This window comes from Dicentrarchus labrax, unplaced genomic scaffold, assembly GCF_905237075.1.
Source record: "Dicentrarchus labrax unplaced genomic scaffold, dlabrax2021, whole genome shotgun sequence".
In the NCBI taxonomy this organism is placed as follows: Eukaryota; Metazoa; Chordata; class Actinopteri; family Moronidae; genus Dicentrarchus; species Dicentrarchus labrax.
The window spans coordinates 10045845-10070677 of NW_026136714.1; the positions used below are offsets into that span (position 1 = coordinate 10045845).

Consider the following 24833-nt stretch of genomic DNA (forward strand, 5'->3'; position numbering starts at 1 on the left):
AATCTTGGAAAACTTGCATATACAACTATACTATATTGTAAGCACACTTTTGCTGCAAGAATAAGTCTGTGTGTGGTGTCAAAGTTGTCAAATCAAGTAAGAACATAAAGGGAAAGTTATGAGAATACTTTCTTTAGTCTGAGTAGGATCTATATAAGAGCAAAGTTCCTATTACTGTGACTGCTACTAGCTACATTAGGATGTATTCGCAATAAGACAACAAATTGGGAAGCAAAGAGGACAGTTGCCATTGCCAATACTGTTGTTGCTGTGCACCTGTCTGTCTGTCTGTCTGTCTGTCTGTCTGTCTGTCTGTCTGTCTGTCTCTCTCTCTCTCTCTCTCTCTCTCTCTCTCTCTCTCTCTGTCTCTCTCTCTCTCTCACCCCAACTGGTCGAGACAGACGACCACCCACCTAGAGCCGAAGGATCTGTCCTAGGTTTCTGCCTTATAACAGGCAGTTTTTCCTTGCCCTTGTCGCCTAGTGCTTGCTCATGGTGGTACTGTTGGGTCTCTGTAAATAATGTTTTAAAGAGTTCGGTCTAGACCTGCTCTATTTCAAAAGTGTCCTGAGATAACTTCTGTTATGAATTGGCGCTATACAAATAAAATTGAATTGAAATTGAATTGAAAGCAAAAACAGTTCAGGTGTCTTTATAGAGAAACTGTAAATTATGTATCACTCTACATTAGGGCTGTTTATTAACAATAATCTGGTGATTATAATACATATCACAATACAGGGGTTACTTTTTAATATGTTGTAATACTGTAACCAAGGCGATTTTTAAACACACCCACCATATGCATAAAATCTGAGTATTAAATGTTAACTTTGGGGTGCCCTGGTAGTGATAGAGCCCAAATCACTAAGGATGAAATCCTTAACCCAGCAGCCCAGGTTTGATTCTAACCCGTGGCCCTTTGCTGCATGTCGTCTCCTCTCTCTTTCCCAAAAAACCCCTAAAAAGTTTACTTTTTTATAGAACCAGAACAGTGGGATCTGCATTTGTATTTATCACAGTTTCTGTAGCATCCTACATCATAGCCCTTAGTTTATGTTTACAACACTGCTACCTAGCAGTTGGTGAATTAAATTAAGCTTTTGATGAGTATTTCAATCCCTCGTGCTAATGACTGGATCAGAAATCAAAATGATCTTAAACCACAATGATCTCTTATTTGATTTGATTTCAGGCAGTCAGATCAAGTGTTCCCTATTGTACAGCTAGGGTTCAGTAGCTTCCACCATAGCCATGACCGCCATGAATAAAGACTTCCTGTTGTATCATTGTCGTTTTTTTTGTTACATTTAGACTTTTGATTTCAGTTTGAATGCTAAGTGTATTTGATACTGAAGGAAGCGATTTTAGACAAATTGTTTTCACCATTCAGTTGTTTTTTCACCATGATGGTTACTCTCATGTAATTGTTTAAAATAACAAAGTCCTTTTGTTCATCTTATCACAATGGCCTAATTGTTTTGTCTAATACCAACACTCACACACACACACACAATGTCTTCACCATATTCATGTGCGCTGTTGGATTAAATTTCTATTAGCTTTCCTCGATTGAGTTTGAAGATTGTTGATTAGCCAGTAATGGCCTTTGTTACTGCACTAATGAATAGCTTGATTACTATTCTACTTAGCTACACATCAGGAGGCGGTTAATGTGTGTGCGTGTGTGTAGGTGTGTGTGGCATTTGTTGGTATTATCCTCCTATAAAAAACAGACAGTTATAGCCGATTGTCTGGGTTTGTGTCAAGAAAGCTGATGGCAGCAGAAGAGAAAGATAGATGGTCTGCTCTGCCAACACTCATCTCTCATTCTCTCTCTCTTCTCTTCCTCACTCTGTCTGTGTATATGCCTCTCAATATGTTCTCTCCCACCTGCTCTCTGTTTGTCCAGCCTCTCAGTCAATCCGCTATTGTCTTTTTCTTAATTCCTCCATCCCCTCCACCTCTTTGTCTTCCTCCGGCCCTTTCTCATCTGTACTCTTTCTTTGTGTTTCTTGCCTTCCTGCTTTAATGTCCTTTCTCTCTCCTTTCTTGTTTATCTCTCTCCCTGTTTATTTTCTGCTGACTGGACTGACCGGGCTCTCGAGAACTGGGTTGGCATGTTTCATTTTGTGTGTGTGTATGCATGTGTGGCTTTGTTAATATGTCTGTGTGAGCATACGTGCATGTGTGAGTGTTTGATAATGGAAACAAGCATGCCAATTATGGTGATGGCTCTCTAGATGCCAGTCAGAGCCAATAATAATGAGTGTGGCACATCTGGCAGTGGTGTGTGAATGTGTGGTAGGGAGAGTAGGGGGTGTGTATAGGAGGGTGTTATGAGAGGACAGTGGTACAGCTGGAACCATGCTCCTCTAAAGACACATGTAATTGTCTCTGCAAACGTAAGCATAGAAGGGAGTTATGGGTAAAACATGATCAAGTGCCTTCTACGGTGCCCTTAAAACATGATTCAGTGTCATACAGACTGCCCTGCATGAGTCACATAATAAGTCACACAATAAAGCAGTTTAAATCTTAAGGTTTGGAACCATTTTACTATCAGTGCATCACAACTTTCCCAACACATACAGCTGATGCCCTTTTATTTTGAAAAAAAGAAGAAACCGGTTCATTTGTTTCCCCATAATATCTATTCAATATCCATGCATAGCAAATAAAGCATGACTTATGTTTCAGGTTACTGTATGTTTAGGCTCTCAAAGCACTTGGTTAAAGGTTGTCTATACGAAGTTCACTTACCACTGGATGTCACACTAGAGCTTCAGCATCCAACAATGGTCCAAAAATAAAGTATATTAAGATCATTTCTAGGAGACAGAGTTGCATAGGTTGACGTTAAATTAAGGAGGAGAAAGCAGCTTCACATGTAACTCAGATGCAGTCTTTTTATTTTTATTTTTATGAATCAGTGTTTTGGCACATCTTGTCCGCTTAAGGCTAATTCCTTCGGATGATTCAGACAAATATGTGCCAAACTGATTCATAAAACTATAAATAAAACTCATTGCATTGGAGCTATGAGTGTGCAGCTCTCTCTTTCTTTACTCAAAAAAATAAAGTGCACTGCAAAAGCCCTGTGGTCAGTTGATACAAATAGATTTTAACTCATCGTAACTCTATTCTTGTCTGTCTTAATTGTCCCTTCTCTGTCTTCGTCCTCTAATATCCTACAACTCAGACTCAGCTTGCCATGAAATGAGGCGACAAAGCTTGCTAGAACGGGTGGTGGTGGTGGGGGGTTGGGATTATTAAAACATGGATGGACACACGATGCACACTCAGTCCCCGCCCACACATAGGTAGAGTAATCACTACAGGAGCTCTTTAACCCACTCATCTGTGGTGTTATAGAAATACAGATAATATAGCTAATCAAGGAGATAATCCTCACTGACGGACAAATTAACACTTGAGTGATTCACAGGCACACACACGCAGTATAGCTTGATTTCCCTGCCTGTCCTTGATTGAAGAATCTGATTTTATTGTAACTGGTCTATGTTGTGTTTCGCCATACTCTTATTGTGTATCTGTGTTTGTTCCTGCTGCTACTTTGAAAAATTAATGTTGTGATTCAGTGGCAGATTCTATCCATAGGGCCTGTATCTCTGCACTGTTATCAACTCCCCTATGAGACTCTTTGTAGTGGCTCTACAAAGCATGTCATATTTTAGCATTTGTCATAGATATTCTTTGCTTTGTTATCTCACTTCTTGCTCTGTGGTCTGCCATTTGTTTTGCTTTTGCAAGATTTACACTGTGTTTCTCTTTGTGACACAGTGTGACTATGATGTTCCTGCTCCCAGTAGCAGATATGTGGCAAAGCTTTGCGTCGCGAAACATTTTGTGCTGCTCTCCAGTGCAACAAAAGAGAGTATATATCTCTATATCTTGGCCTACTTTTATCTTGCACTGCATGCGACCATGCCTTTGTTCCACTGCCAAAGAAAGATGCATATCTCAATAGATACATTACACTTTTCTGCTGCCTTGATATGGCACAGCAGGAGAAGGGGAATTTGTCCTTCAGTTGTGAGTAAAAAAACATATGGAAATGTTTACATATTTGAATTTATCACTTCTCACTAGACGTCGTGTATATTGCAGTATCCAAGCACTACAAGCGTATTATTCAGAACTGACGAAATACAAATCTGCTTTTATCTAGTATTCATAGGCACAAGGTTTGAAATATACCTGTAGTCACATTAATGTCTCAGTCACTGGGTCAAGCAGAAAGACAACATGAACAAAGTGTGTGTGTAATTGATCAGACAAAGCTTTTATCCCTTTGAATAGAAAGCTATTTGATTTTTTTTGTTTAAAGAACAAAAAGAATGGACTCTTCTTGAACCGTTTTTTAAAATCCTGTTACAGTTGAAACAGAGGACAAGAGTATCGCCTATGTTTGTGTATGCGCAACTGTGTCAAAGTATTGTGTGTGTGTGTGTGTATGTGTGATCAACCACACTAAGCATTTAAAGTATCTCCACACAGGCATGTATAATGCCATTATTTAATATCTACACCGTAGCAATAAAACAAAGGTTTATGGGTGTTGGTGGTTGCGTGTGTGTGTGTGTGTGTGTGTGTGTGTGTGTGTGTGTGTTTAGTGGTGTGTGGATAAAGTGAGAGAGACAGGTGATGTGGGGGCGAGAGTTAAAATAACAAATACACATTCTCCCCTGGGGTTGGCTTGATCCAATCAGCCACCCTCTGCCATTTACACACACACACACACTCTCTCTTACACCAGCTGTGGCTAATGATGCGGTGGCAGTGGCTGTATAGCCACCACATGTGGTCTCTTTGTCTAGCCCAGCAGAGCACACATCACTCTCACATGCTTCAACCTTCTGGCATCATCAAAGACTGCGGCTATTTTCAGTGCATCATCATACAAGAGCTCATAGCTATTATTAATAGGCTGCCAATAACGGCCTGTATTAGTAGCATATTTAAGCTGGAAAGTGATCTGATTATACGTTGTGGAGCCAGTGGTGGAAGGAGTACTCAGATCCTTTACTTAAACCTACTACAAGGAGTTTTTAACTTGTTATGAAACAGTCTAAATGAGTTTGTATGTATCAGCAAAATGTACTGAAAGTATCAAAGATAAAAGTATTAATTCTAAGGAAAAATGTTCCTTCTAAGTGTTTTACTATTATGATGTTTTTTATTAATATTACTGTTGCATTAATGTCTATGTTGCATTTTACTGCTGTAGTTGTTTAAGGTTGCGCTAATTCTACCTACTTTATATACAGTCAGGTAGTTAACCGCAATGCATCATATTCTCTTAAGTCATGTGTTTGTAGTGTTACTGTGCTGTGAGAACCATGTATCTCTAAAAAGTCAACTTTTCTGCTCAGAAAAACAACAATGGATCTTAGACCTAATCCAAGAGGGTTTATTTAGTTTAAGTAATAGGAGAATTGTTTCAAACTATAAAGGAACACTTAATCATTTATCAGAAAAATAGCCAAACTTTTTAGATATATGGTTTTCACTGGACAGGAAGGGTTATGAATATTGTAATCTGAAAGGTAACTAGAAACTAAAGACAAATATAGTGGAGTATAATATTTGCCTCTGAGATGTTGTGGAGTAGTAAGTATAAAGATGCATAAATTGGAAATACTTAAGTATCTTGAATTTAAGTATAGCAGTTAAGTAAATGTTCTTGAGATAAGATGTCCCTTTATCGATCTACTGTAGGGGAAATTCTAGTTTGGAACAGCAGCACGGGGAAATGTAGTGCAAAGAGTAAAAAAGGACAAAAATGCAATACAAATATAAAAAAATATATACAATTGTTACCATTCCACACCTGTGTGACATTTTGGGCAACAATCAAGTTTGCTGCATAAAATTAGAATAATTCATGAATTGATTGCTTGGAAAAAAACTGATTATGTAATCTTTTACAGTTAAAAGTCTCCTTTGATCAAATGCTGCTTGTTGTATGTAGAGAGTGAGAACGTTTAATTTATTGTTTAGTGTTAAATGGTTGATGTTGGTTGCTTGATGTTGCTTGTTTTAGCACTGTAGAAGACATTGCCAGAGTAAGCAACTTATAAAGCAGAAGGTTCCCTAGGTTAATTAGAAGTGGACTTCAAATTACTTTTTAAAAGAAGGTACACATTTCTATTCATTGGATTTGTTGTTGTAGTTTATTAACAGTGCTTGGAGGAAGAAAGGAAGTAAATGGTTGAATACATGAACAGAGAAGTTTCAACATAAACAAAAATAATTAGCATACAGAGTGTAATAAGACAGTTGATGACTGGATGGACAGAAGAAGGGTTTAGGGGGATGAATGTATTGGACCACTTTTTAAATGTGTTGAAAGTTTTAGCAACCACAACACAAATTGTTAGAGAAACAAACAAAAATCAGCATTTTCATGGTCATATTTAACCGTGTTTCATAATTTTACATCTGCTGTTGCAAATCTATTTATTTATAGTAAAAGCTAGTGTGTTTTTGCTGTTCTTTGACAGATAAAATACTAGTATTGAGCACATAGTTTTGCACAACTTCTTGAATATACTCATTATCCACTTCATCAATTAAAATTCCAAGTTTACTTCAGTTATCTGAATATTGTGACAAAGCAGTACATTAAAGTTGCTGATAAAAGTGCTTAGTTTGTTTGTGGTGTTGTACCTTTTCTGCTGGGTTCAGTGTCAGTGCTGTGTGATGGTGGAAATATTTTAAACATGGCCACAGTTTTGCCTTTTAAGTAGCATAATTTGTTGTCACAGTTTTCCAGGGATGTGCCACTGTGGTCCCCAAATAGAAAGAATCAACTTTATTGTTTTCTATAATCATACACAGTAGCACATATAGTGAAATGTGTCCTATGCATTCGACCCATCCCAAGTATTAGGAGCAGTGGGCAGCCACTCCACAGCACCCGGGGTCCAACTCAAGATCCAGAGCAGTGCATTGGTCAAGGGCACTGACTGGAGAAATTAACCTAACATGCATGTTTTGATGGTGGGGGAAACCGTAGCAACCAGAGGAAACCCACACAGACACTGGGAGAACATGCAAACTCCACACAGAAAGGCCCTGTCCCTTTCGAACCCCAGACCTTTTTGCTGTGAGGCGGCAGTGCTAATCACTGAGCCACCGTGCCCAACCCAAAAGAAAGCTTTTTTGTGGCAATTCCCAACTAGCGCTGACTAGTTGAAACTAACAATTTGCGCTAACTGACTTAACCAGCTTACCTGAATAGAGTCAGGTCACACTTGCAGTCCCTTGGTGATATTGCACCCGGGATCATCTTCATTTTTCTTAACCAGTTTAACTTGTTTTATCTTTCACTCTCCTATATTCCATGTCCCCTGGGTTGTTGGTTCACGGCCAGCGTGTATATATTTTATCATGGTGCTTTGATCATCAAGAGGAAAATTCAGGTCATGGGTGAGACACTTGACTGTACGCTTTGAAAATTCAAAGTTGATAGGAAAACTTTGACTCTGACAGTTGTTTGTATTTTATTTTTTCTAACAGTGTTTTGCTGAAGACAAATATTACTTGAGTAGCAGTGCTGAACTGCATTCATCTTCACTTTGTCTATGTTCATATGGTTAAGTAGTCTGACCAATACGCTTTGATCTCTGAGAACGGAGTGAATCAAATGCAGTATATTGTAAACAAAAGCCATTTTTCTGTGCATGTTTGTGTGTCATTTTTATGTGTAACCATAGTGCAGCTTATTTAACTATCCTGAGCATGAATGAATAAAAATCCATATAACACACATTGCTTTTTCTTTGTGAGAGAGAACAACTACACTAGTTTCTACTTTTACAGTACAAGGATAAACTCCTCACATGACCATGTGCACCGTGTATATATATGTTTTTGTTTGTTTGTCTTTGCTGTTTTCTCCAGTATAACCTTTACTTTGTAATGGAAACTGAAAGGTCACACAGCATCTCACTTAAGATTGAGAATTCAGAGCTACAGTGAGCCCCATGGCCAAAGAGCACTGCCGAATCTCTGAAGATCAGAGAGAGAAACGGGCTGAATAACTGAGAGAGAAGAAGAATGACAGCTGAGCCTGAGCCGGCAGTAAACTGCAGAATAACACTGAATTTCCTCTTTTCTGCATCTGAGATTTCCATTTCCTAATGCGAAGGGAGGAGGAAATTAAACAACGTGAATTAAACAACGCGGCTCGGACATTTATGTGCCTGCCATAAAGCTCGGACAGGCTGAATTTATGAGGGTTTGGACCAGTAAATACAGCACTCAGGAAATGTGATTAGGCTCATAAATAGGATAGTTTCCCACTGTTCCACCCTTCACCCAAAGTACCTTGCAAAAGCATATGTTTGGGACATTTTCCTCCTTTTCTACACTGCTACCCCAAGGTTGCATATTGGGGTCCGCTGTGGATGATGGTCTTTATTACTATTACCACTGTATGATTCTGTCACCTGATGCATGAACATCTTTCGGTAGTTTCATTATTCATTATTACTATTATTTTCACATCGTATGCCACAAAGTCTATTTATTTGCTTGTAAATGTTGTTTTTTATTTTATATTTGATATCTCAAACATATTACTTTGCCTAACCGTTGAAAAACAAGATTACAACATCATCCTTATAAAAAGTCCTTCCATCTCTTCTTTATTTGTAATCTTGGAAAAACAAGATTATACCAACACCCAAACTTGATTCTTTTGTTCTTTGTTCTTTTTTAGACGGAAGTGACTTTCAAACCATATTTTCAATTTTGTTTCCCCACCATTGTACTTTTATAATTTTTCTCAAGGTGGTTCAGATATGAAAACAAATGTATAATTTCCCTCAGATGGCAAGATCTAATGAAGTTGAAAAAAGCAAATTATAAATAATTGTTTATCTGGTTGTATTTGTTTTTGGCTTTATGGCAGGAACAAACTCTTCCACTGTAAATTCAGATAAGACATAGTGTTATGACACAATAACACAATTTACCTATTATCGTCTCTCTTTAGCTACATTGTTCTGATCTCTGTCAAAGGTGTAGAGAAACTTCTATACTGACATCATTCTCTCCTTTCTCTGTCTCCCAGGTGGAGTGGTTGAAGAACGAAGAGATAATTGACCCAGCGGAGGACAGAAACTTCTACATCACCATCGACCACAATCTGATCATCAAACAGGCGCGTCTGTCTGACACGGCCAACTACACATGTGTGGCGAAGAACATAGTGGCCAAAAGGCGAAGCACTACAGCGACTGTTATTGTTTATGGTGAGTTTGCATGCTTGCGACAGCATTAGTCTGGCCGTACATTGCCAAAAAATCTTGTCACTTAAAGCTTGAATTATTCTAATTTAGATTATCTGTTTCCGTGAGTGTATGTGTCTTTTTTAGTGTATGTATATAATGTTTCTAATTTTACTGATATGACACCTATTTTAAATGCTAGCTGCAGCCACCCAACAATGTCTCTGATCGGCCGAGCCAGCCCCCATCTGCCACATGAAATTAGCTCTACTGCATTGCCAACACACTCTCTTTGTGATTGGCCTGATATTCCAACATCACCCTTGACCTCACCCAATTAAAATCCACCAATCGCACCTTCAGTTCTAAATTAGAACACGTGGGCCTTCCAAATGTCTGCGCTTTCAGCCAAGAGTCCCACCACCAAATGAATTGTGCAGCATATGGCATGACAACAGCTGTGAAAAACAACAACAATAAAAAAAAACAAAAAAGTTTGAATATCTCAGTTCTGAATGGTGTTAGTCAGTTTTTCAGGCAATGCTCTTCTCATGCTTTTGTAACTAAAAACTGAGAAGAAAAAGCTTTTTGAGTGGAGGAAAATGCCTCATATGGCTTGTCTCTTTTTTTCCATTTTACCAAATGCCAGCCTGACATGAGAGGACAGGAAAACATTTTGAGGAGAAACAATGTACAGCGGAACACCCCCCCCCCACACACACACACACACACACACACACACACACACTGTGTTTCTCTCAAATATAACACTGAGTCTATTCACTAGGAGGAGTGTTTCAATCAAAAATAACTGTGCGTGTGTGCATGTTCGATACAGACAGCAAGAGATGGAGTGGTTTGACACTGATGTATCCTTACAGAAATAGATTGTTCAATCTCTGGTTCAATCTTCTCGGCTCCACAAGGGCCCGGCTGACACTGTTGACAAGGTGAAATAGTAGCGGAAAAAACAGAAGAAACATAAGCGAAAAGAAAATGGAGCAGCTGTAGATGGAGGGGAGACAGGTGAGGAGAAAGGAGAGGCAGAGGAGAATATGGCGAGATACAGTGTGTGAGTGAAGAAGAAAAAAAGAGTAGAAAAACCGAACAAAGTAGATTACAAGAGTACCTGATTTTACTTCTCCTTTCTGAAAATTCATTTCTAATTGGGCACTGGGAAAGTGGGCACTGTCCACTGGGCCGAGACAGAGCTGTTGAAATGAAGCAGAGCAATTTCAACCTACCTTACTTTTCCGGATGTCAACTCTTTCTCTGGGTGTCCTTGTGACTCATCGAAACTTTATGCCTGATTTCTTTCTGTCTGTCTCTCATCTGCCCTTATCTTTGTCTGCACTGTGCTGCCACATTTCTCGTCTCAAAAACAACAATAACACAAAATAATGCAGCAACAGGCAAGTCTAAATGTGACAGGATGCAGGAGAAATCTTGTAGAGGTACAAAAAATGACAGAGACAGCAAGAAGGAGAAAGGAAAAACAGAATATGAAAACACACATGGCTATTTTGGCTAGTGAGGATACAGATAACTCCTCTTATAATACTTATTTTTTTGTCCATGTGCTCTCTCCAACAAGGGTCCAGGGTTAAGTAATTTTCAAGCAGCTTGACAGCATGTGAAAGCAGTGTGAAGAAATTGTGCTACAGTAGCAGCAGGGTAATCGAAAAGTTGCACAAGACGGTGTGTGTGCGTGTGTGTTTGGTGTGCAGAAAATCCAGCTGTTCTCACTAGCAAGCAACTCAGCCTTCTGGCAATTGTAAAACACATACTGACTCCATCAAGACAAATAGTTCCAATTAAATGGAACAACACATTAAAAACACAGATTTCTCCATTGAGTATGAAAGGCCTCCGTGATAGAATAGGTCTTTAATGCACCCTGTGCCATTTAATTGCTTCATCACAGACCTATTTTGTATAAACATCACCAACTTGAGGCTTTCATATTAGTATGTCTACTGCAGACTGTTGTTAAATTTGATTCAAAATATTTATTTGACCCTGAAGGGCCAATTTGAGGCAATAGAGTTTCCAAACACAAATGCACATACACAATGCATAATTGAAAAGATAAAACAATCTAAAAATAAAAATATTACAATGTGCGCAGGGGTTAACGGCATTGGCCAAACTGTAACTGGTCAACAATATCCAACACCACAGAAGGCACAATATGTCAGAAATGCAGATGTATTTATCAGTCTATACACAAGGTTTATTGTCCATGTCTTGTAGTGTGGCTTAAAGCAGTCATAGACGACGTGTGTGTGGGCATCGATGACTGTTCTGTGCAACAGATATTTGTGTTCGGTTCATTTTAGAGCTGAACTTCACCTTGCAGTCACTTCTTTTTGCAGCAAATAAATGAAAACGTTGAAATACTTTCAACTACTTTAAAATGGCTGAGTAATGCATGTGTGGATTAATGTATTGATTAAGTTACTGATCTGTTGTCACAGTGAACGGTGGTTGGTCAACATGGACGGAGTGGTCGGTGTGTAACAGCCGGTGTGGACGAGGCTTCCAGAAACGAACCCGCAGCTGCACTAACCCTGCCCCTCTCAACGGAGGACTGCCTTGTGATGGACAGGCCATACAGAAACTGGCCTGTACCACACTGTGCACCGGTACGTCTCTTCTAGTCCAATTTTATCCAGATTTATTCACTCTGTGCTATTTAGTTTTGCTAGTGTATCCATACTGTATTTATACTATATTTATCTTTGAACTACTTTTATTATGGCCCCAAGATTTGACCTGCTCTGTCCTGCACTCAGCTTCTGCTTCATTCCACTTTTAGTCTTTTTTTTTCTTCTTTTTTTTTACTTTCCAGCCTATATATGCTACAGTTTAGGTGATTTGGGTCATCTCTTGTTTCCTTTTCACATCTTTTCCCTCTAGTGGACGGTGTGTGGACAGACTGGAGTAAGTGGTCAGCCTGTGGGACAGAGTGTACCCAGTGGAGGAGGAGAGAGTGCAACAACCCAGCACCTAAAAATGGAGGAAAGGACTGCGAGGGGATGGTCCTCCAGTCTCAGAACTGTACTGACGGACTCTGTATGCAAAGTAAGTTAACAATAATGAATTGACATAACTCCTGTAAATACATTGAAGTTATACTATATATCATACCAACCCATATAAAATTTGTTTACTAATTCCAACAAATATCTTGCAGTGTCTGTTTCAGATGACAGTTGACTTGAAACAGAGGCAGGTCTTGGGGTGGTGATGCATGGTCAGATTTTTAGCCAAACAATTGAATCCATACTGAGAATTTTATAACTAAATTTAGTATAAGTAGAGATGTTAGAAAATCCGTCTTGAATTAAAAAATTTTGCCACTTTGTTGGAAAATTGATCTAATTAATGACAACTTTTAAGATAAAGCAGGTGTCAGTGGTGTCCAGCTAAACCAGTTAACTTAGCTGGCTTTGGCAAGCTTTCCAACATGGTTGTGCTGAGATGTTATACCTTGCAGACATGCAGTCATTCATACTCTTGGACATATTAATGTATGTACACATATGGATGTATACAATTATTGCAAAGGTCATTACTTTGTGTTCTTTTTCATCTTGCACCTCCCTTGTGAATGTATTTACTAGTCAATGTTGCAGTAAAGTTTGGCAGTTTTCCTCTCCTTCCGGTCCCTCACTTCTCAACTTTCTTTACATTTTCAAAGCCTTCATCAACCCTCTCCCTGTCCTCTCCTCCTCCCACTCTTTGCATTACTCAAGTCAAAAACACCTGTTTTATAAGGAAACTAATGATAGATAATGATGTGGAACAGTCATCCACAATCCCCCAACAATTTAGTGATTCCTGACACCAGTAAGAAAAGAGTGTGGTCAATTACAAAACCGCATGGAAAATGTGGGCTGAGTCATAACGGCACAAACATAGCAGCAGCAGTTTTTCCAAGGTGGAGGCAATTATATTTGTTGACTTGTAGGAATACTGCTTGTTACTCCCTGTGCTCAGAGTAATTGGCAGACAAGCATCTGACGTGAAGAGAGAGAGGCCTGTCAGAGTGAAGAGAAAAGAAAAAAGGTAAAAACAGAAAAATAGTACTTTTTGAAACAAGTGTACCTACTGTACACACTTGTGCTTGTAATTATCCCATCAGTTCTCATTAGTCTTTCTTTTAAAAATAGCAGCCATAAAGAGAATTTTCTTCAATGCAAGAATTCTTTTTTGTAACCCGGATCACCTGCGTGTTCATCTGAAAGGTCTAGTGTTTAGGATTTAGTGGCATCTAGCTGTGTAGTTTCACATTGCAACTCTGTCGCTTCACCCTCCCTTTCTAAGAGAAACTACGGTGGACATGAAATGCGAAAAAAATGTGAATGCCCCTAAACCTACCTATGCATATTATATTCCAGTTCTACCAACAGATCCAAAATTAAGCTGACCTGGTGATAAAATACAAACGCTGTAAATAGACAGGGACACAGACACCACACTCATACAGTAGTGATACACTCATTTGAAAATGATTGCCTCTTGTCCCAGACAATTTAGGGACAAAAAATACTTTTTCTAAAATGCTAAATAAAAGTATGGTTATTTATAACCTCCCATTGGTCGAGGAACTCCCATAGTCTTATTGATATTGATATTGTTGTGTTGCCACTAGCAGAGACCAGAGACTGAAACTGAGTACTATCCAAAGTGGCAAATAATAGTTATGCTCCTTCGATACAAAAGTAATTTTCTTTTTTAGGTGGTGAGCTATTATGTAATAGTTGTTGATTTTACAGTTCTATGATATATCTTTCTGATCATGTCATATGCAGGCTGGATAGGATAGATTTTGAATCTCAAAGTCATTCCTGATCAAATAAAGGTTCAATAAATTAAATAGTAACAAGCGCGCAGTCAGGAGTTCCATTCAGGAGAAATATATCAGTGAGCCACAAAGCCTTCGGCCAAGTGAACCGTTGATTGTGTGGGGGACTTCTCTCTGCAGCCCGAGGGGAGTGGACGGTATGGATGATTTAATGGATGGTCATGTCATGAGCAATGGAATAATATAATATAATCCCTCATAAAGCTTTGCCCGTAGGCATATTATTGACAGAACTTACTGTATATGCTGAGCCCTGCCCACTTACTTACGCAGTGTATCATATACTGTGTCTCTGGTCCATCAGAAGGATTCCCTGAGGCCTGTGAGGTATGGCCACAGAATCTGGGATAAAACCTAGAGAGGTATAGATTTAGGCTCATTTCCCCTGATTGATTTTCTGTCTTTAAAATAACTCCACAGACGTGGTTTTATGTCAGCACTAATGTTTCAGCTGTTTCCTGTAGCATTTACAGGAATCCATGAACTCTGTGTGTGTGTGTGTGTGTGTGTGGTTGTTAGAGGGGGTTTCTGCATGCATAGCATTTATAGGTGGAGTATATTCCAAAGGCTTGAAATGATTCCTGTATCACTCTTCTATTTGGTTTATGAACGATGGATCTTTTTAAAATGTGTGCTTTACACATACAACGGTTCATGTGTTGGATTACATTTAAACAGAAGATCTTCAGACTCCATTTAATGGGGAATAAATTACAACAAAGTAGTACTTTTTTAGGGTTTCAGAGTTGTGAATGAACTGATAACTGTCAATGTGTAGAGGGGGAGTTAATGTTTTTGATAGTGCTCTGTAATTGACTTTGTGCTCAAAAAGCACTTCACTCTACTCTCCCTCTTTCTCGCTCTCTGGTTCTCTCTCCACCAACACCTTCTACCTCTCTATTCATCTCTTCCAACATCCCTCCCTGCCCTTTTTCTAAAGTTGTCCTGTTAAATCCTGAGAGGTAGAAATCCATTTGACCTCACTTCTGCCTTGTGTGGAGAGCCTCCTCTCTTTTTGTGTTTGTGTGTTTATCTGAGAGTTATATCAGTGTGTGTGTGTGTGTTGTGTGTGTGTGTGTGTGTGTGTGTGTGTGTGTGTGTGTGTGTGTGTGTGTGTGTGTCTTTTGACAGAAGTTTTAGGTCTTTCGGTTAGTTTTTTTTTTGAGTTGTTTGTGTTGTTTCATATCTTTTGGCTAGTTGACATTTTTGTGACACATCGATTAGGATTCTTGGAGCAGATTTACTCAGAGCTCCACTGTGTCATCCTTGAGAGCGCCACATTTCACTCACTACGTCTCTGTGTGTGTCTATGTGCACATTTGTGTGAATGTGTGTGCTGCTATACCTCAAGAGCAAATCAAATCTGCTGTGTGGTCTTTAAAGCCACAGAAATCACTAGAGATACAAGCTGTTACGTAACTTTAGTGCTAGGATGCATTGAATCGTGTTTGTGTTGTATTATACAAAACGATCAGCAGTGTCAGCAGGTACTGCAGAGCATCAAACAAGTCATCTCCCCATTGAGAGCTCTTTTCTTCCCACTTTCATTTCTTCTCATTGTGGATTCCAGTTCCTTCACTTTGTCGTATTGTTTGCTGCACTGCTTGTTAGCCTCCTTTTCTTAAATGTTTTTGTCCTTGTCTGTGCTTCCTCTTGTCTCTCCATAATGCTTGTGTTGGCTCTTACTAAATCATTTACGCTTCATTTTACAGTCATCTTTGTTTTCATATTTGTTTGAACAATTGTGTTATAATTGGAACATAATACATTTCTGTAATACCATGTTACCCCTACTATCATTGCTGATTCAGACATTGATCAGTATTTTGGCAAACGCAGTAGTCTAAATCAGTGGTTCTCAACATGGGGTTTGCGGACCCCTAGGGGTCCTTAAGGTGGTGTCAGGGGGTCCCCAGAAAAATAGGTAATATTTTAAATTTTATTTTCATTATTTAATTGGCTAAAGGTTAGCCAATGGAGAGAATGTATAAGAATGACTATTCTGTTCATAAGTTTCACACTTGTATGAAATATGGGTCTTCAGCCTGATAAATGCAATAATTTGCTCAGTCATATAATATAAGAATAACAAATCTGATAAAAAACAATGCTGAATCATGCAAAGCCATGCCAGTAAATTACAGTAACCCTAAGATTCCTGTGCAATGTAGCCGAATCCACCCACATAGCTAAAAATAAACGCTTATGCATGATTGCTATTGTATGTTTATATTTGCACATCACCCCACTTAACCATGTCAGGTTTCCTTGCCCTTTGGTGCCGTGTCAGTGTGTCTGTACATCCAGCTGGTGTGGCAAGAAGCTTTTAAGCGCACCATGTTGCTGTGTTGCCTTTATAAATTATACAGTAGCACTTCAATTATACATCAGTACATCAGCAGTTCATCTGTGTCATAGACCTTCTGTCTGCCCAGACTAAGTGGACCACTCAGCATGACACAGCAGTAACTGTTTTACAGACGCTAGGGTTTCTCGAATTATCTTCTTTTTTCTCATTTTCCTATAAGAGGCTTTGATTTTTTGTTTTGTTTTGACATTTTGATATTGATTTGTTGACTAGAACTAAATTTAATGTAGGATAGCAGGAAAGCAAGCAAGACACAAAGAAAGAAACAAACTTCATTTTGGTGTCCTGTCATGTTTGTTCCATTTTATTTGACTTGTTTGTTTGATTTTGATTGTTGTGTTCCTCTCCCTTCCTCCATCCATTCCACCATCCCTTCTTTTCCTGTCCCAAGGTTCATTTTTTCAGAAGTCTACTGAGCCCAAAGAAAAGAATGATTTGGGAATCCCATGTAAGTTGATGTTTTATGTTTTATCATCGTCCATTTTCCTTTTGTCTTACTCATCTTAGTGTTTCTTTGATTGAGCACTGACATTTGGCTCATACTAAAACATGTTATTATTAGATGTCATTTTGAGTTACTTGATAAGAGTTTTGCTCTCATCTTATGATCTGTTCCCTTGATGGTGCAATCGTTTTGCTGTGCTGATCAAACAAAAGCAAACAGAGCTAGTTCTAAAATTTTATTCTGTTTTCAGACAAAGGAAGTCAGGATAGATGAATCGTTTACATATTTGCTTGTATAACGCAATGACTTTGGTGTAATATTCTTAGCCGCAATACATACGAATATTAATTCAAAACATTCAAAAATGAGCCAAAATTATCAACAGAGTATAAAGAAATAATGTTATGTCAAAGACGTCTTTCCATATTGTTGCAGAGATATCTACTTCAGTTAGCATGCAGTCCGTGCTGTCTCGTAATACTACTTTGTATCTTAAGAGGCAATACACCTTCTGAATTCAAGTTTCTTTCTTTTTCTGAACTAAAACCAGCTTAACTTAATTGCATTGTTAACTCATTGTAAAACACACTTCATTCAAACAAATATTGAATATATAAATTGGTTAGTCTTTCCACCGAAATAAACCCTTAATTGACTGAGTTAGATGTGAACTGTTTCTGGGTCTTCACACTTGTTTTCCCCCACATCCTCTCTGATGCCCATCCTCCCTCTCACTCCTTTCCTGCTTCACGCCTCTCTAGTCCCCACCTGATCCCACCGTGCCTTTTTCATCCCCGGGGTCAGAATCATGTTCAGAGCCACTGTATATCACCTCTGTACTGTATTCCCTGTTGTCAAACTGACCTCCGTCTCCAGCACAACTAACTGAGCAACTAGTTAATGACAGCTACAGTTAGCAGCAGTTAGTGGTTTCTCTGTGAGATGCTGCTTGTTTGAAGTATGAATTCAACAGGTGCCCAAAATCTGCCAATTCTTACATAGTGCACCCTTAAGGAGAATGTTTCTATTGTAGTGTGATGAGCGTGATGATCAACAGTTTTGCATCTTTCATTGAGAAATTAAGCCTTTCTTGATTCCGCTGTTCACATTAACCCCTGGCTCACAAAGCAGGTCCTGCCAGGACTCAAGATGACACTAATGCAAAGTCAAGTGACAACTGGCCAGACATTTGTGCCTGGCACGACATCGCACCAACCCATTTTAAGGCACATCTCAAAGTGATTTGGACTTTTCACACAATGGACTTTAGTAGTCACACTGACACATAAGTAATTTTAAGGCATGCTTATTTCGAGCGTGGGAAATATCAATTATTGTTGCATATTTGGGCATATTTTAAGGTGTTAACACTACACTATAAATCTAGATATATCTAGCTATCTTTGCAAATATTGGGTTTCCCTCCTTCAAACTACAAGTGAACAACTCTAACAATGTTTTACCACTTTAATTTTAGTACATTTTCCTTTTACTTACACTGTGGAAAACAGAAAGACAAGAATGCCAGTTACATTTCGTAAGACATGACATCATACAAAAAATCATTAAACTCAACTTTACAGGCTCTACCTAGAAGCAGAATAATATTTTATTTTTATTTCTTTATGTATCTTTCGATTTTATTTGTTTTGTTTTACTAAAACATCTTCCACTATTTAAAATGCTGTGCAGGATGCCAGAGTTGTGTCTGGAAAATGAATGTACAATAGTGGTGACAGATTCTTTTAATTAACTTGATTCTTTCTTTCTTCCTGTCTGATAGCAGGGAATCGATTCAGCACCAGTTCACTTGATTCTCAATTTGTGAGTTTGTTGCATCTGTGGTCATTTTGGAGAGTAGCCAGCCAGCTTTGGATCATTGCCAAAGTAGGCAATTTGCCTTAGTTCTGAACACTTGCTTTGTGTTTACAAGCATATTGGTTCACTTAGAACTCAGTGGAAGCACGGCCCAACTATGGACACTGAGCTGGTGAAGTTTTTGTTCGGTTCTACTGATTTGAACCCATTCTCTTTGAAGTATCATGCAATTGAATGATTGATAAGTCAAATCAGCCCCTTTCTAATGCACCATTTCTAGAAGAGAAAAATTAATAGGACTGCAAAAGATCACCTGGGAACTTCTTTGGCAGGTATGAAAGTTGCCTAATGAGTAATAAAAAGGGTGAGGGATGATAATAGGGTGTAAGAAATATATTCAGCTGTACTTGCTATCTTCCTTTCTTCCTACCATGCCCTCTTCCCCCAAATTCTCCCTGTCTTTCTCTCTTTCTTTCCATCTGTGTCACTGTTACTGTTGATTTCTCAAAGTGATATAATAAGAGAGATTTACTACAAACTGTGAGAAATACAGACATTGAGAGGTGCAAGAGGGAAAGGACCTCTGCCATTTATTATTAGCGCGCTTTTTACTTTTCTCATTGCAGAAGCTCTCGTTTTATCTTCAAAGCAATCTATGAAGCGCCTGTGATGTGTTCTAATGACTCTCGTTTAAGGTCTGCTGAAGCAGTTTCATCATCCCGGTGTGTTGTGTGAGATGACTACTCCAAGATAGACACAGATAGAGAGAGAACTAGAGATGAGATAGAGGCAGTTATTGCTCATTTAACAGATCGTCACTCTGGTTTTAATATTCAAAAATACAGTCAGTAACATGAGCATTGGGAGGTTGTATGAGTAGCTTTGAGACTCACTAATCACCAACTGGTCCTGTTTTGTTTTAGAGTATGAGTACAGATATAAATGTCATGTCATTTGATTTGTGAGGTTTATTTTGATGCTTTGCCTGATTCTTCCTGTATATTGCAACATTGGCCATACATGCAGCCCGAACATGTTTGAACCCGTCCTATGCAGACGCCCAGTGTGGTATAAACAAAACGTGAGGTGTCTGCTGTCCATGTCAATATCCTTCTCCATTTTGGAGAATATCAGGGCCTTAAGTTAGATCACAAATGCATTTATAACCACCTGCATATCTGGTTCGACATCCAATAGCTGTAAAATCAGATTCTGCATCCACAGTTGTCTGTTAAAGAAGCAATATGGAAAATGTGTACTGCTCTATGCAGAGCCATGGCCGTACTGTATCTGCAGGTATTTGGTATATGGTATCATATGGTATTTGGTCCATACCAGTGACGTAATTGTTATATACAAGTGCAGAGATTTCTGTTTCTGAAACATCTCTGTTGGGAAAACAACTTACTTTTGAAGGTAATATGAAATTCACTTGCCACTGGATGCACTGGACTAGAGCACCAGCATCTCAGACCAAAACAATGGGACAGAAACAAAATAAAACTAACCATTAATGATTACGAATGCTGGTTTAGTTTTGAACCCTTAAAGATGTGTTCCTGAAAAAGGTTGCAATGGGTGCAACGTAAGCTAACTGCACCTTTCAAAGTACGTCCACTAAAAAGTGCTCTTTTGTGGCTCAGATTGTTATTGTGTCTGACAACATTATGGAAAGGAACGGAGATAGACGTTTTGTTGAACCAGAAACAACTATAATATCCCTATCATCCGCCACAAGACTCCACAGACAGAAACGGTAGCTAATTTTTCCTTGCATATCATTGTAACTTAATTAAAAGTGGACAGAAACAAAATAAAACTAACCAAAACAGTCTTTGTTAGTCTTTACATTCTGCCAACAATCACCAACTCTGGTTGGAAATGAATTGTTAATTTACTGATATAGATGAATGCTTGACCACAACAAGGTCTGTGGGTCATTCACACCCAGAGTAGATCATTATAATCACATTGTAGTCACTGTTGTATGCTTCGTGACAAAGTGGGGATAAATTGATGGTTTACCAATTGTCACAGGTTATTATGAATATGTATGAGTATGTATGAAACAGTTATCTTCAAGCCAAATAAATAACAGAGCAGTTGTTAAATTGCACTGCTTTATTTTGCATTTTTACTCAAACTTTTTAACTTACCGGTCTCTTTTTTGAGAACCTGTCTCTTTTTCGAGAATGTGACACAGATGTTTGTGTCAATTACAGGCCAGCTTAGCTTGAGGCGATGAGAAGGGTGGGAGGTGGCTGAGCTGTAGATTTGTGTGGAGGGAGAAGGCTTCTGCCAGTACTTTGTGATTCATATTTGTGCCCAGCAGACACTGAAGGAGGTCATAATGTTCCTTTCAGCTGGATAAAACAAGTTGCACTGAAAGGTTTGTATTCAGTCCATTGATTAAATAGCTACATTCGCACTACATTACAGGGTTGTTACACAATGTATGAGATCTAATGACTTTATATAAAGAGTTGTTTGTACTCCTGAAATACACCTTCTGGCTTTAGTGACTCCAATGTGGCTCCATATTTTATTTCTTGGCACCCACAACCAATTTTCTTTTTTTCCCATCCCCACTATAGGAAATAAGGATCGGCAGATTTACAAACGACTGCCTGCTTTCTCTCTCCGACTGTCTCTCTTCCGTTCATCCCTGCCAGTTACTTAGAGCGGATATGTCTGCCAAGAGTGTAGTATGGGTGGTGTTTGCATGTTTGTGCCAAGCGAGATCAAAAAGGCAGTTGAATGAGTTTCAAGTAGTGATTGTCCACAGCTCTGCTTTGGATGCAGATCACAGAGAAGATAGAGACGAGCTAAGCTGAGTTATCCTTGTCCCCCCCTCCCCTCTTTAAATCCTCTCCATGGCAGATTGGACAGACTCTGAGAATGACAAAAAGCTCAGCCAATCAATAGACAGCGATCCATGCTGACTGAGGGTGAGCTGGGGCTTCTGTTCCACTAGCCCATGTGTGTAATCAACTGCGGTGTGCGAGTGTGTGCGTCTAACTTCTGCAATTTCCTGAGCACCCAAATGTTTATTAGGCCACACACATTGGCACACACATTATCAATACAGTTGGTAACCAAATTCACAGATTTATATTTTTTTTATTAGATATTAGATATATTTTTAGAAGTTTTGCCAATTCTAATGCTTATTATTATTATTATTATTATTATTATTATTATTATTATTATTATTATTATTATTTTTTTTTTTTTTATTATTATTATTATTATTATTATTATTATTATTGGACACAGTAAGGAACAACATCAGTCAGTACACACACATATGCCCACTAGCCAAATCACTCGCTCAGACTGTACACTGCAAACAAACTGAATTTGGCATGTGAACAGTAAACACTGGCAAAATAATTTTGGTTTTACAACCAAATATGCTCTAGAGAAGGTAACACTGTTGTGCAAAACTATGACAAATTGCAATTTATTCTTGCCATGAAAAGAAGGAAAGCTGGTACGTTGTCAAAAATACATTTGCTACTCGCCCCGGGGCACTATTCACCATCATGGATCAAAAATCTATTTACAACATTTTTTAGCTTATAATCTCAGTCTGTCAAAAAGTCTAAAAGAAGTTAGTTTTTGATTTCCTTGGGCACTGATGTTAATACCAACAGTGTCTTGGCCGGTAGTACATGCACACACAAGCATTCAAACTCATACACATACAAGAATGTAAGCTGTTGGAAACACGCAAAAAAAAAGTATTGCCAAAGATGCTGGCATTCAGATATCAAGTGAAAAAAGGAGACTGTCAGCAGTGTATCTCACCTGAGTTGTTGTAGAAACTATGATAGACAGTTGCCTATGGGAGCAAGGATTTTCTTCAAAGGGCAGTCTCTCATACATACACACACACACCTGTCTCCCATGTCAGCTGTCTGCGAATTGTCTAAATCGAACTCTGATGGATCAATACAATCATTCTCAAGTTCTTTCGAGAAGCATGCGTCTTTGTTCTTTCTGCACTTGTTCACACGTTTGTGTATATGTTATAGTGTGTGTGTGTGTGTGTGTGTGTGTGTGTGTGTGTGTCCGTGTCCTGACCTTTACAACAGAACATTCTCCCTCCTATAGAGAGCTGTCAGATAGTACTTGCTGGAACATCACAGATGTATCGTTTATTCAATTCCTTTCTGATGTGTCCACTGAAAAGCACATATTTTTAATCTAAATCCAATTTAGCCAGGCTTGCGGGTGAGTGCTTTGGACATGAAAACTCCCTGTCAGGTACAAAGGAGGAAAAGCACAGGAGATAGTTGACTTGTGGATAAAAGTTAATACGGATGTGTGCATGTCTGCCTGTGCATTCATTGTGAGTGTCAGTGCTCGCATGAGTGCTCATAAAAATGAACATAGGTGTGTACCTATCAGTACTTAGTCAGACTGTGCGCCTTCCTCATTCTATCACTGCCAATTTTGTCATTCTGGCTTCACAGAGCACAGCCTCGGGCCACGCTTAGATACACACAGAGGTCCAAACACATTATTCATTCATCTGGGTTTGGTCAAAAGTGCACACCCACGTTCAGTCCCTTTTTCAGCCCCCATCTTGTCAGAGAAAGACAGCCTATTATGCAAGGCTGTCAGACAATAAAAGAACATCAGAATTAAAGAATAGGCAATTTTCAACCAAAGCAGCAGCACTTGAGTGTTGTAGAAAAGCTACTGTAAATTAGTGACATTTTCTTTTCTTTTTTGTCCATTTCAAAAAAATGTTACTGAGCGGTAAGCTCAATTTAGATGTAAATCGATCAAGGAAATCTTACTGTATGTTCACACAACTTAGAACTTTTGGATGATTTATCTGTTTTAAAGAATAATAATTTTGATCCTTCATCTCACTTTTATATAGGTTTTGTTTCTAATTATAAATGAATTCCATCCATTTCCTTGAAACCAATCATTTTAGTATGATTCTCAGAAGCATAACCACTGATTTACCAGAAACCATAAACTGATGTTTACTTGTAAGGTGAAAAGTGAAAATGGAAAATTAGGGCAGAAAAAGGCAGATAATAGAAAAATGATAGGGGAAAAAAAGACAATATTTGGTATCCTGCCGTCATATGTAGGTTACTCAGGCAGGTAGAAGCTCTAATGGGACCCGTTGTTTCATTCATCTACAAATCACACAGATGGAGCCAGAGAAACAGAGGGAGTCAGAGATGGAAGAGATGGAGGTGAGAGTTATGGAGGGAGAAAAAGATCTGAGAGAGATGGGATATAAACTGATAGACAATGAAGAAAGGATGTTTAAGCCCACTGGTATAAATCACGTTACCCTCCGTACACACATACGCACATATATATCGAGAACACAACAGACCATAGCCTAGTTAACTTATCCCAAAGTGTCCCAGAACTCTTGATAGCAAAATAGGATTGGAAAAAGCAAGTTTAGAAGTGATGTTTCTTTAAGACTGCCTAGCATCCCACTTTTCTGAAGTTATAGACCTTCAAGTTAAAGTAGAAACAAGATAAAAATTCCCTAAATAGATGAGGATGATGATGATCATAATTAAGATCAGGGAGTTTGTACTTAAGAGGATTATTCAATTCTATTCCCCCTTGGCAAGTGCAAGGACCTTGATAACAGGGCAACTTTGTGCAGCAGTGAAGTCAGGGCACTAGGGATTTTACCGCAATCCTTTCAACATCATCAAAAGGAAATTGGTAACTACATTTGACAAAACCCTTAGGGGTTAAACTTTGGAGATTTAAAGGTGGTCTCTTAGTTTAAGTTAAATGTGATGAACAGATATTTGGCAGCTATTTGAGGTGAGGGGTTTGTAAAACATTATATGAATGTTTAATTTCCTCCGCCACCATCTGATTTATGACACACTGGCGATGACATTTTCACACATTCAAAGTTAAACTAGAGATCAGCAGTAAGACAACTCTGTTGGACAGCAGTTTAGTTTAGGACTGGAACTAACAACTCTTATTTGTGATGAATCGTATTAAACGTGTTTGTGTTTATTGTGCACATATTTGCACTTGCAGACATTTGTTAAAAATTGTGGTTAT

At 38.6% G+C, this 24833-nt stretch overlaps 1 protein-coding gene across 2 annotated transcripts in view; it reads left to right on the top strand.

The window, feature by feature from the left end:
* Positions 1-24833, top strand: part of unc5ca (unc-5 netrin receptor Ca) — a 183682-nt gene that overhangs the window by 132021 nt on the left and 26828 nt on the right. Inside the window, exons 5-8 of one of the 2 annotated variants that reach the window (XM_051421607.1) lie at positions 9104-9284; positions 11738-11905; positions 12180-12344; positions 16890-16946. In XM_051421607.1, the coding sequence (XP_051277567.1) occupies positions 9104-9284; positions 11738-11905; positions 12180-12344; positions 16890-16946 (571 nt within the window). The remainder of the gene's footprint in view (positions 1-9103; positions 9285-11737; positions 11906-12179; positions 12345-16889; positions 16947-24833) is intronic. The other variant, XM_051421608.1, reaches the window with a different exon arrangement.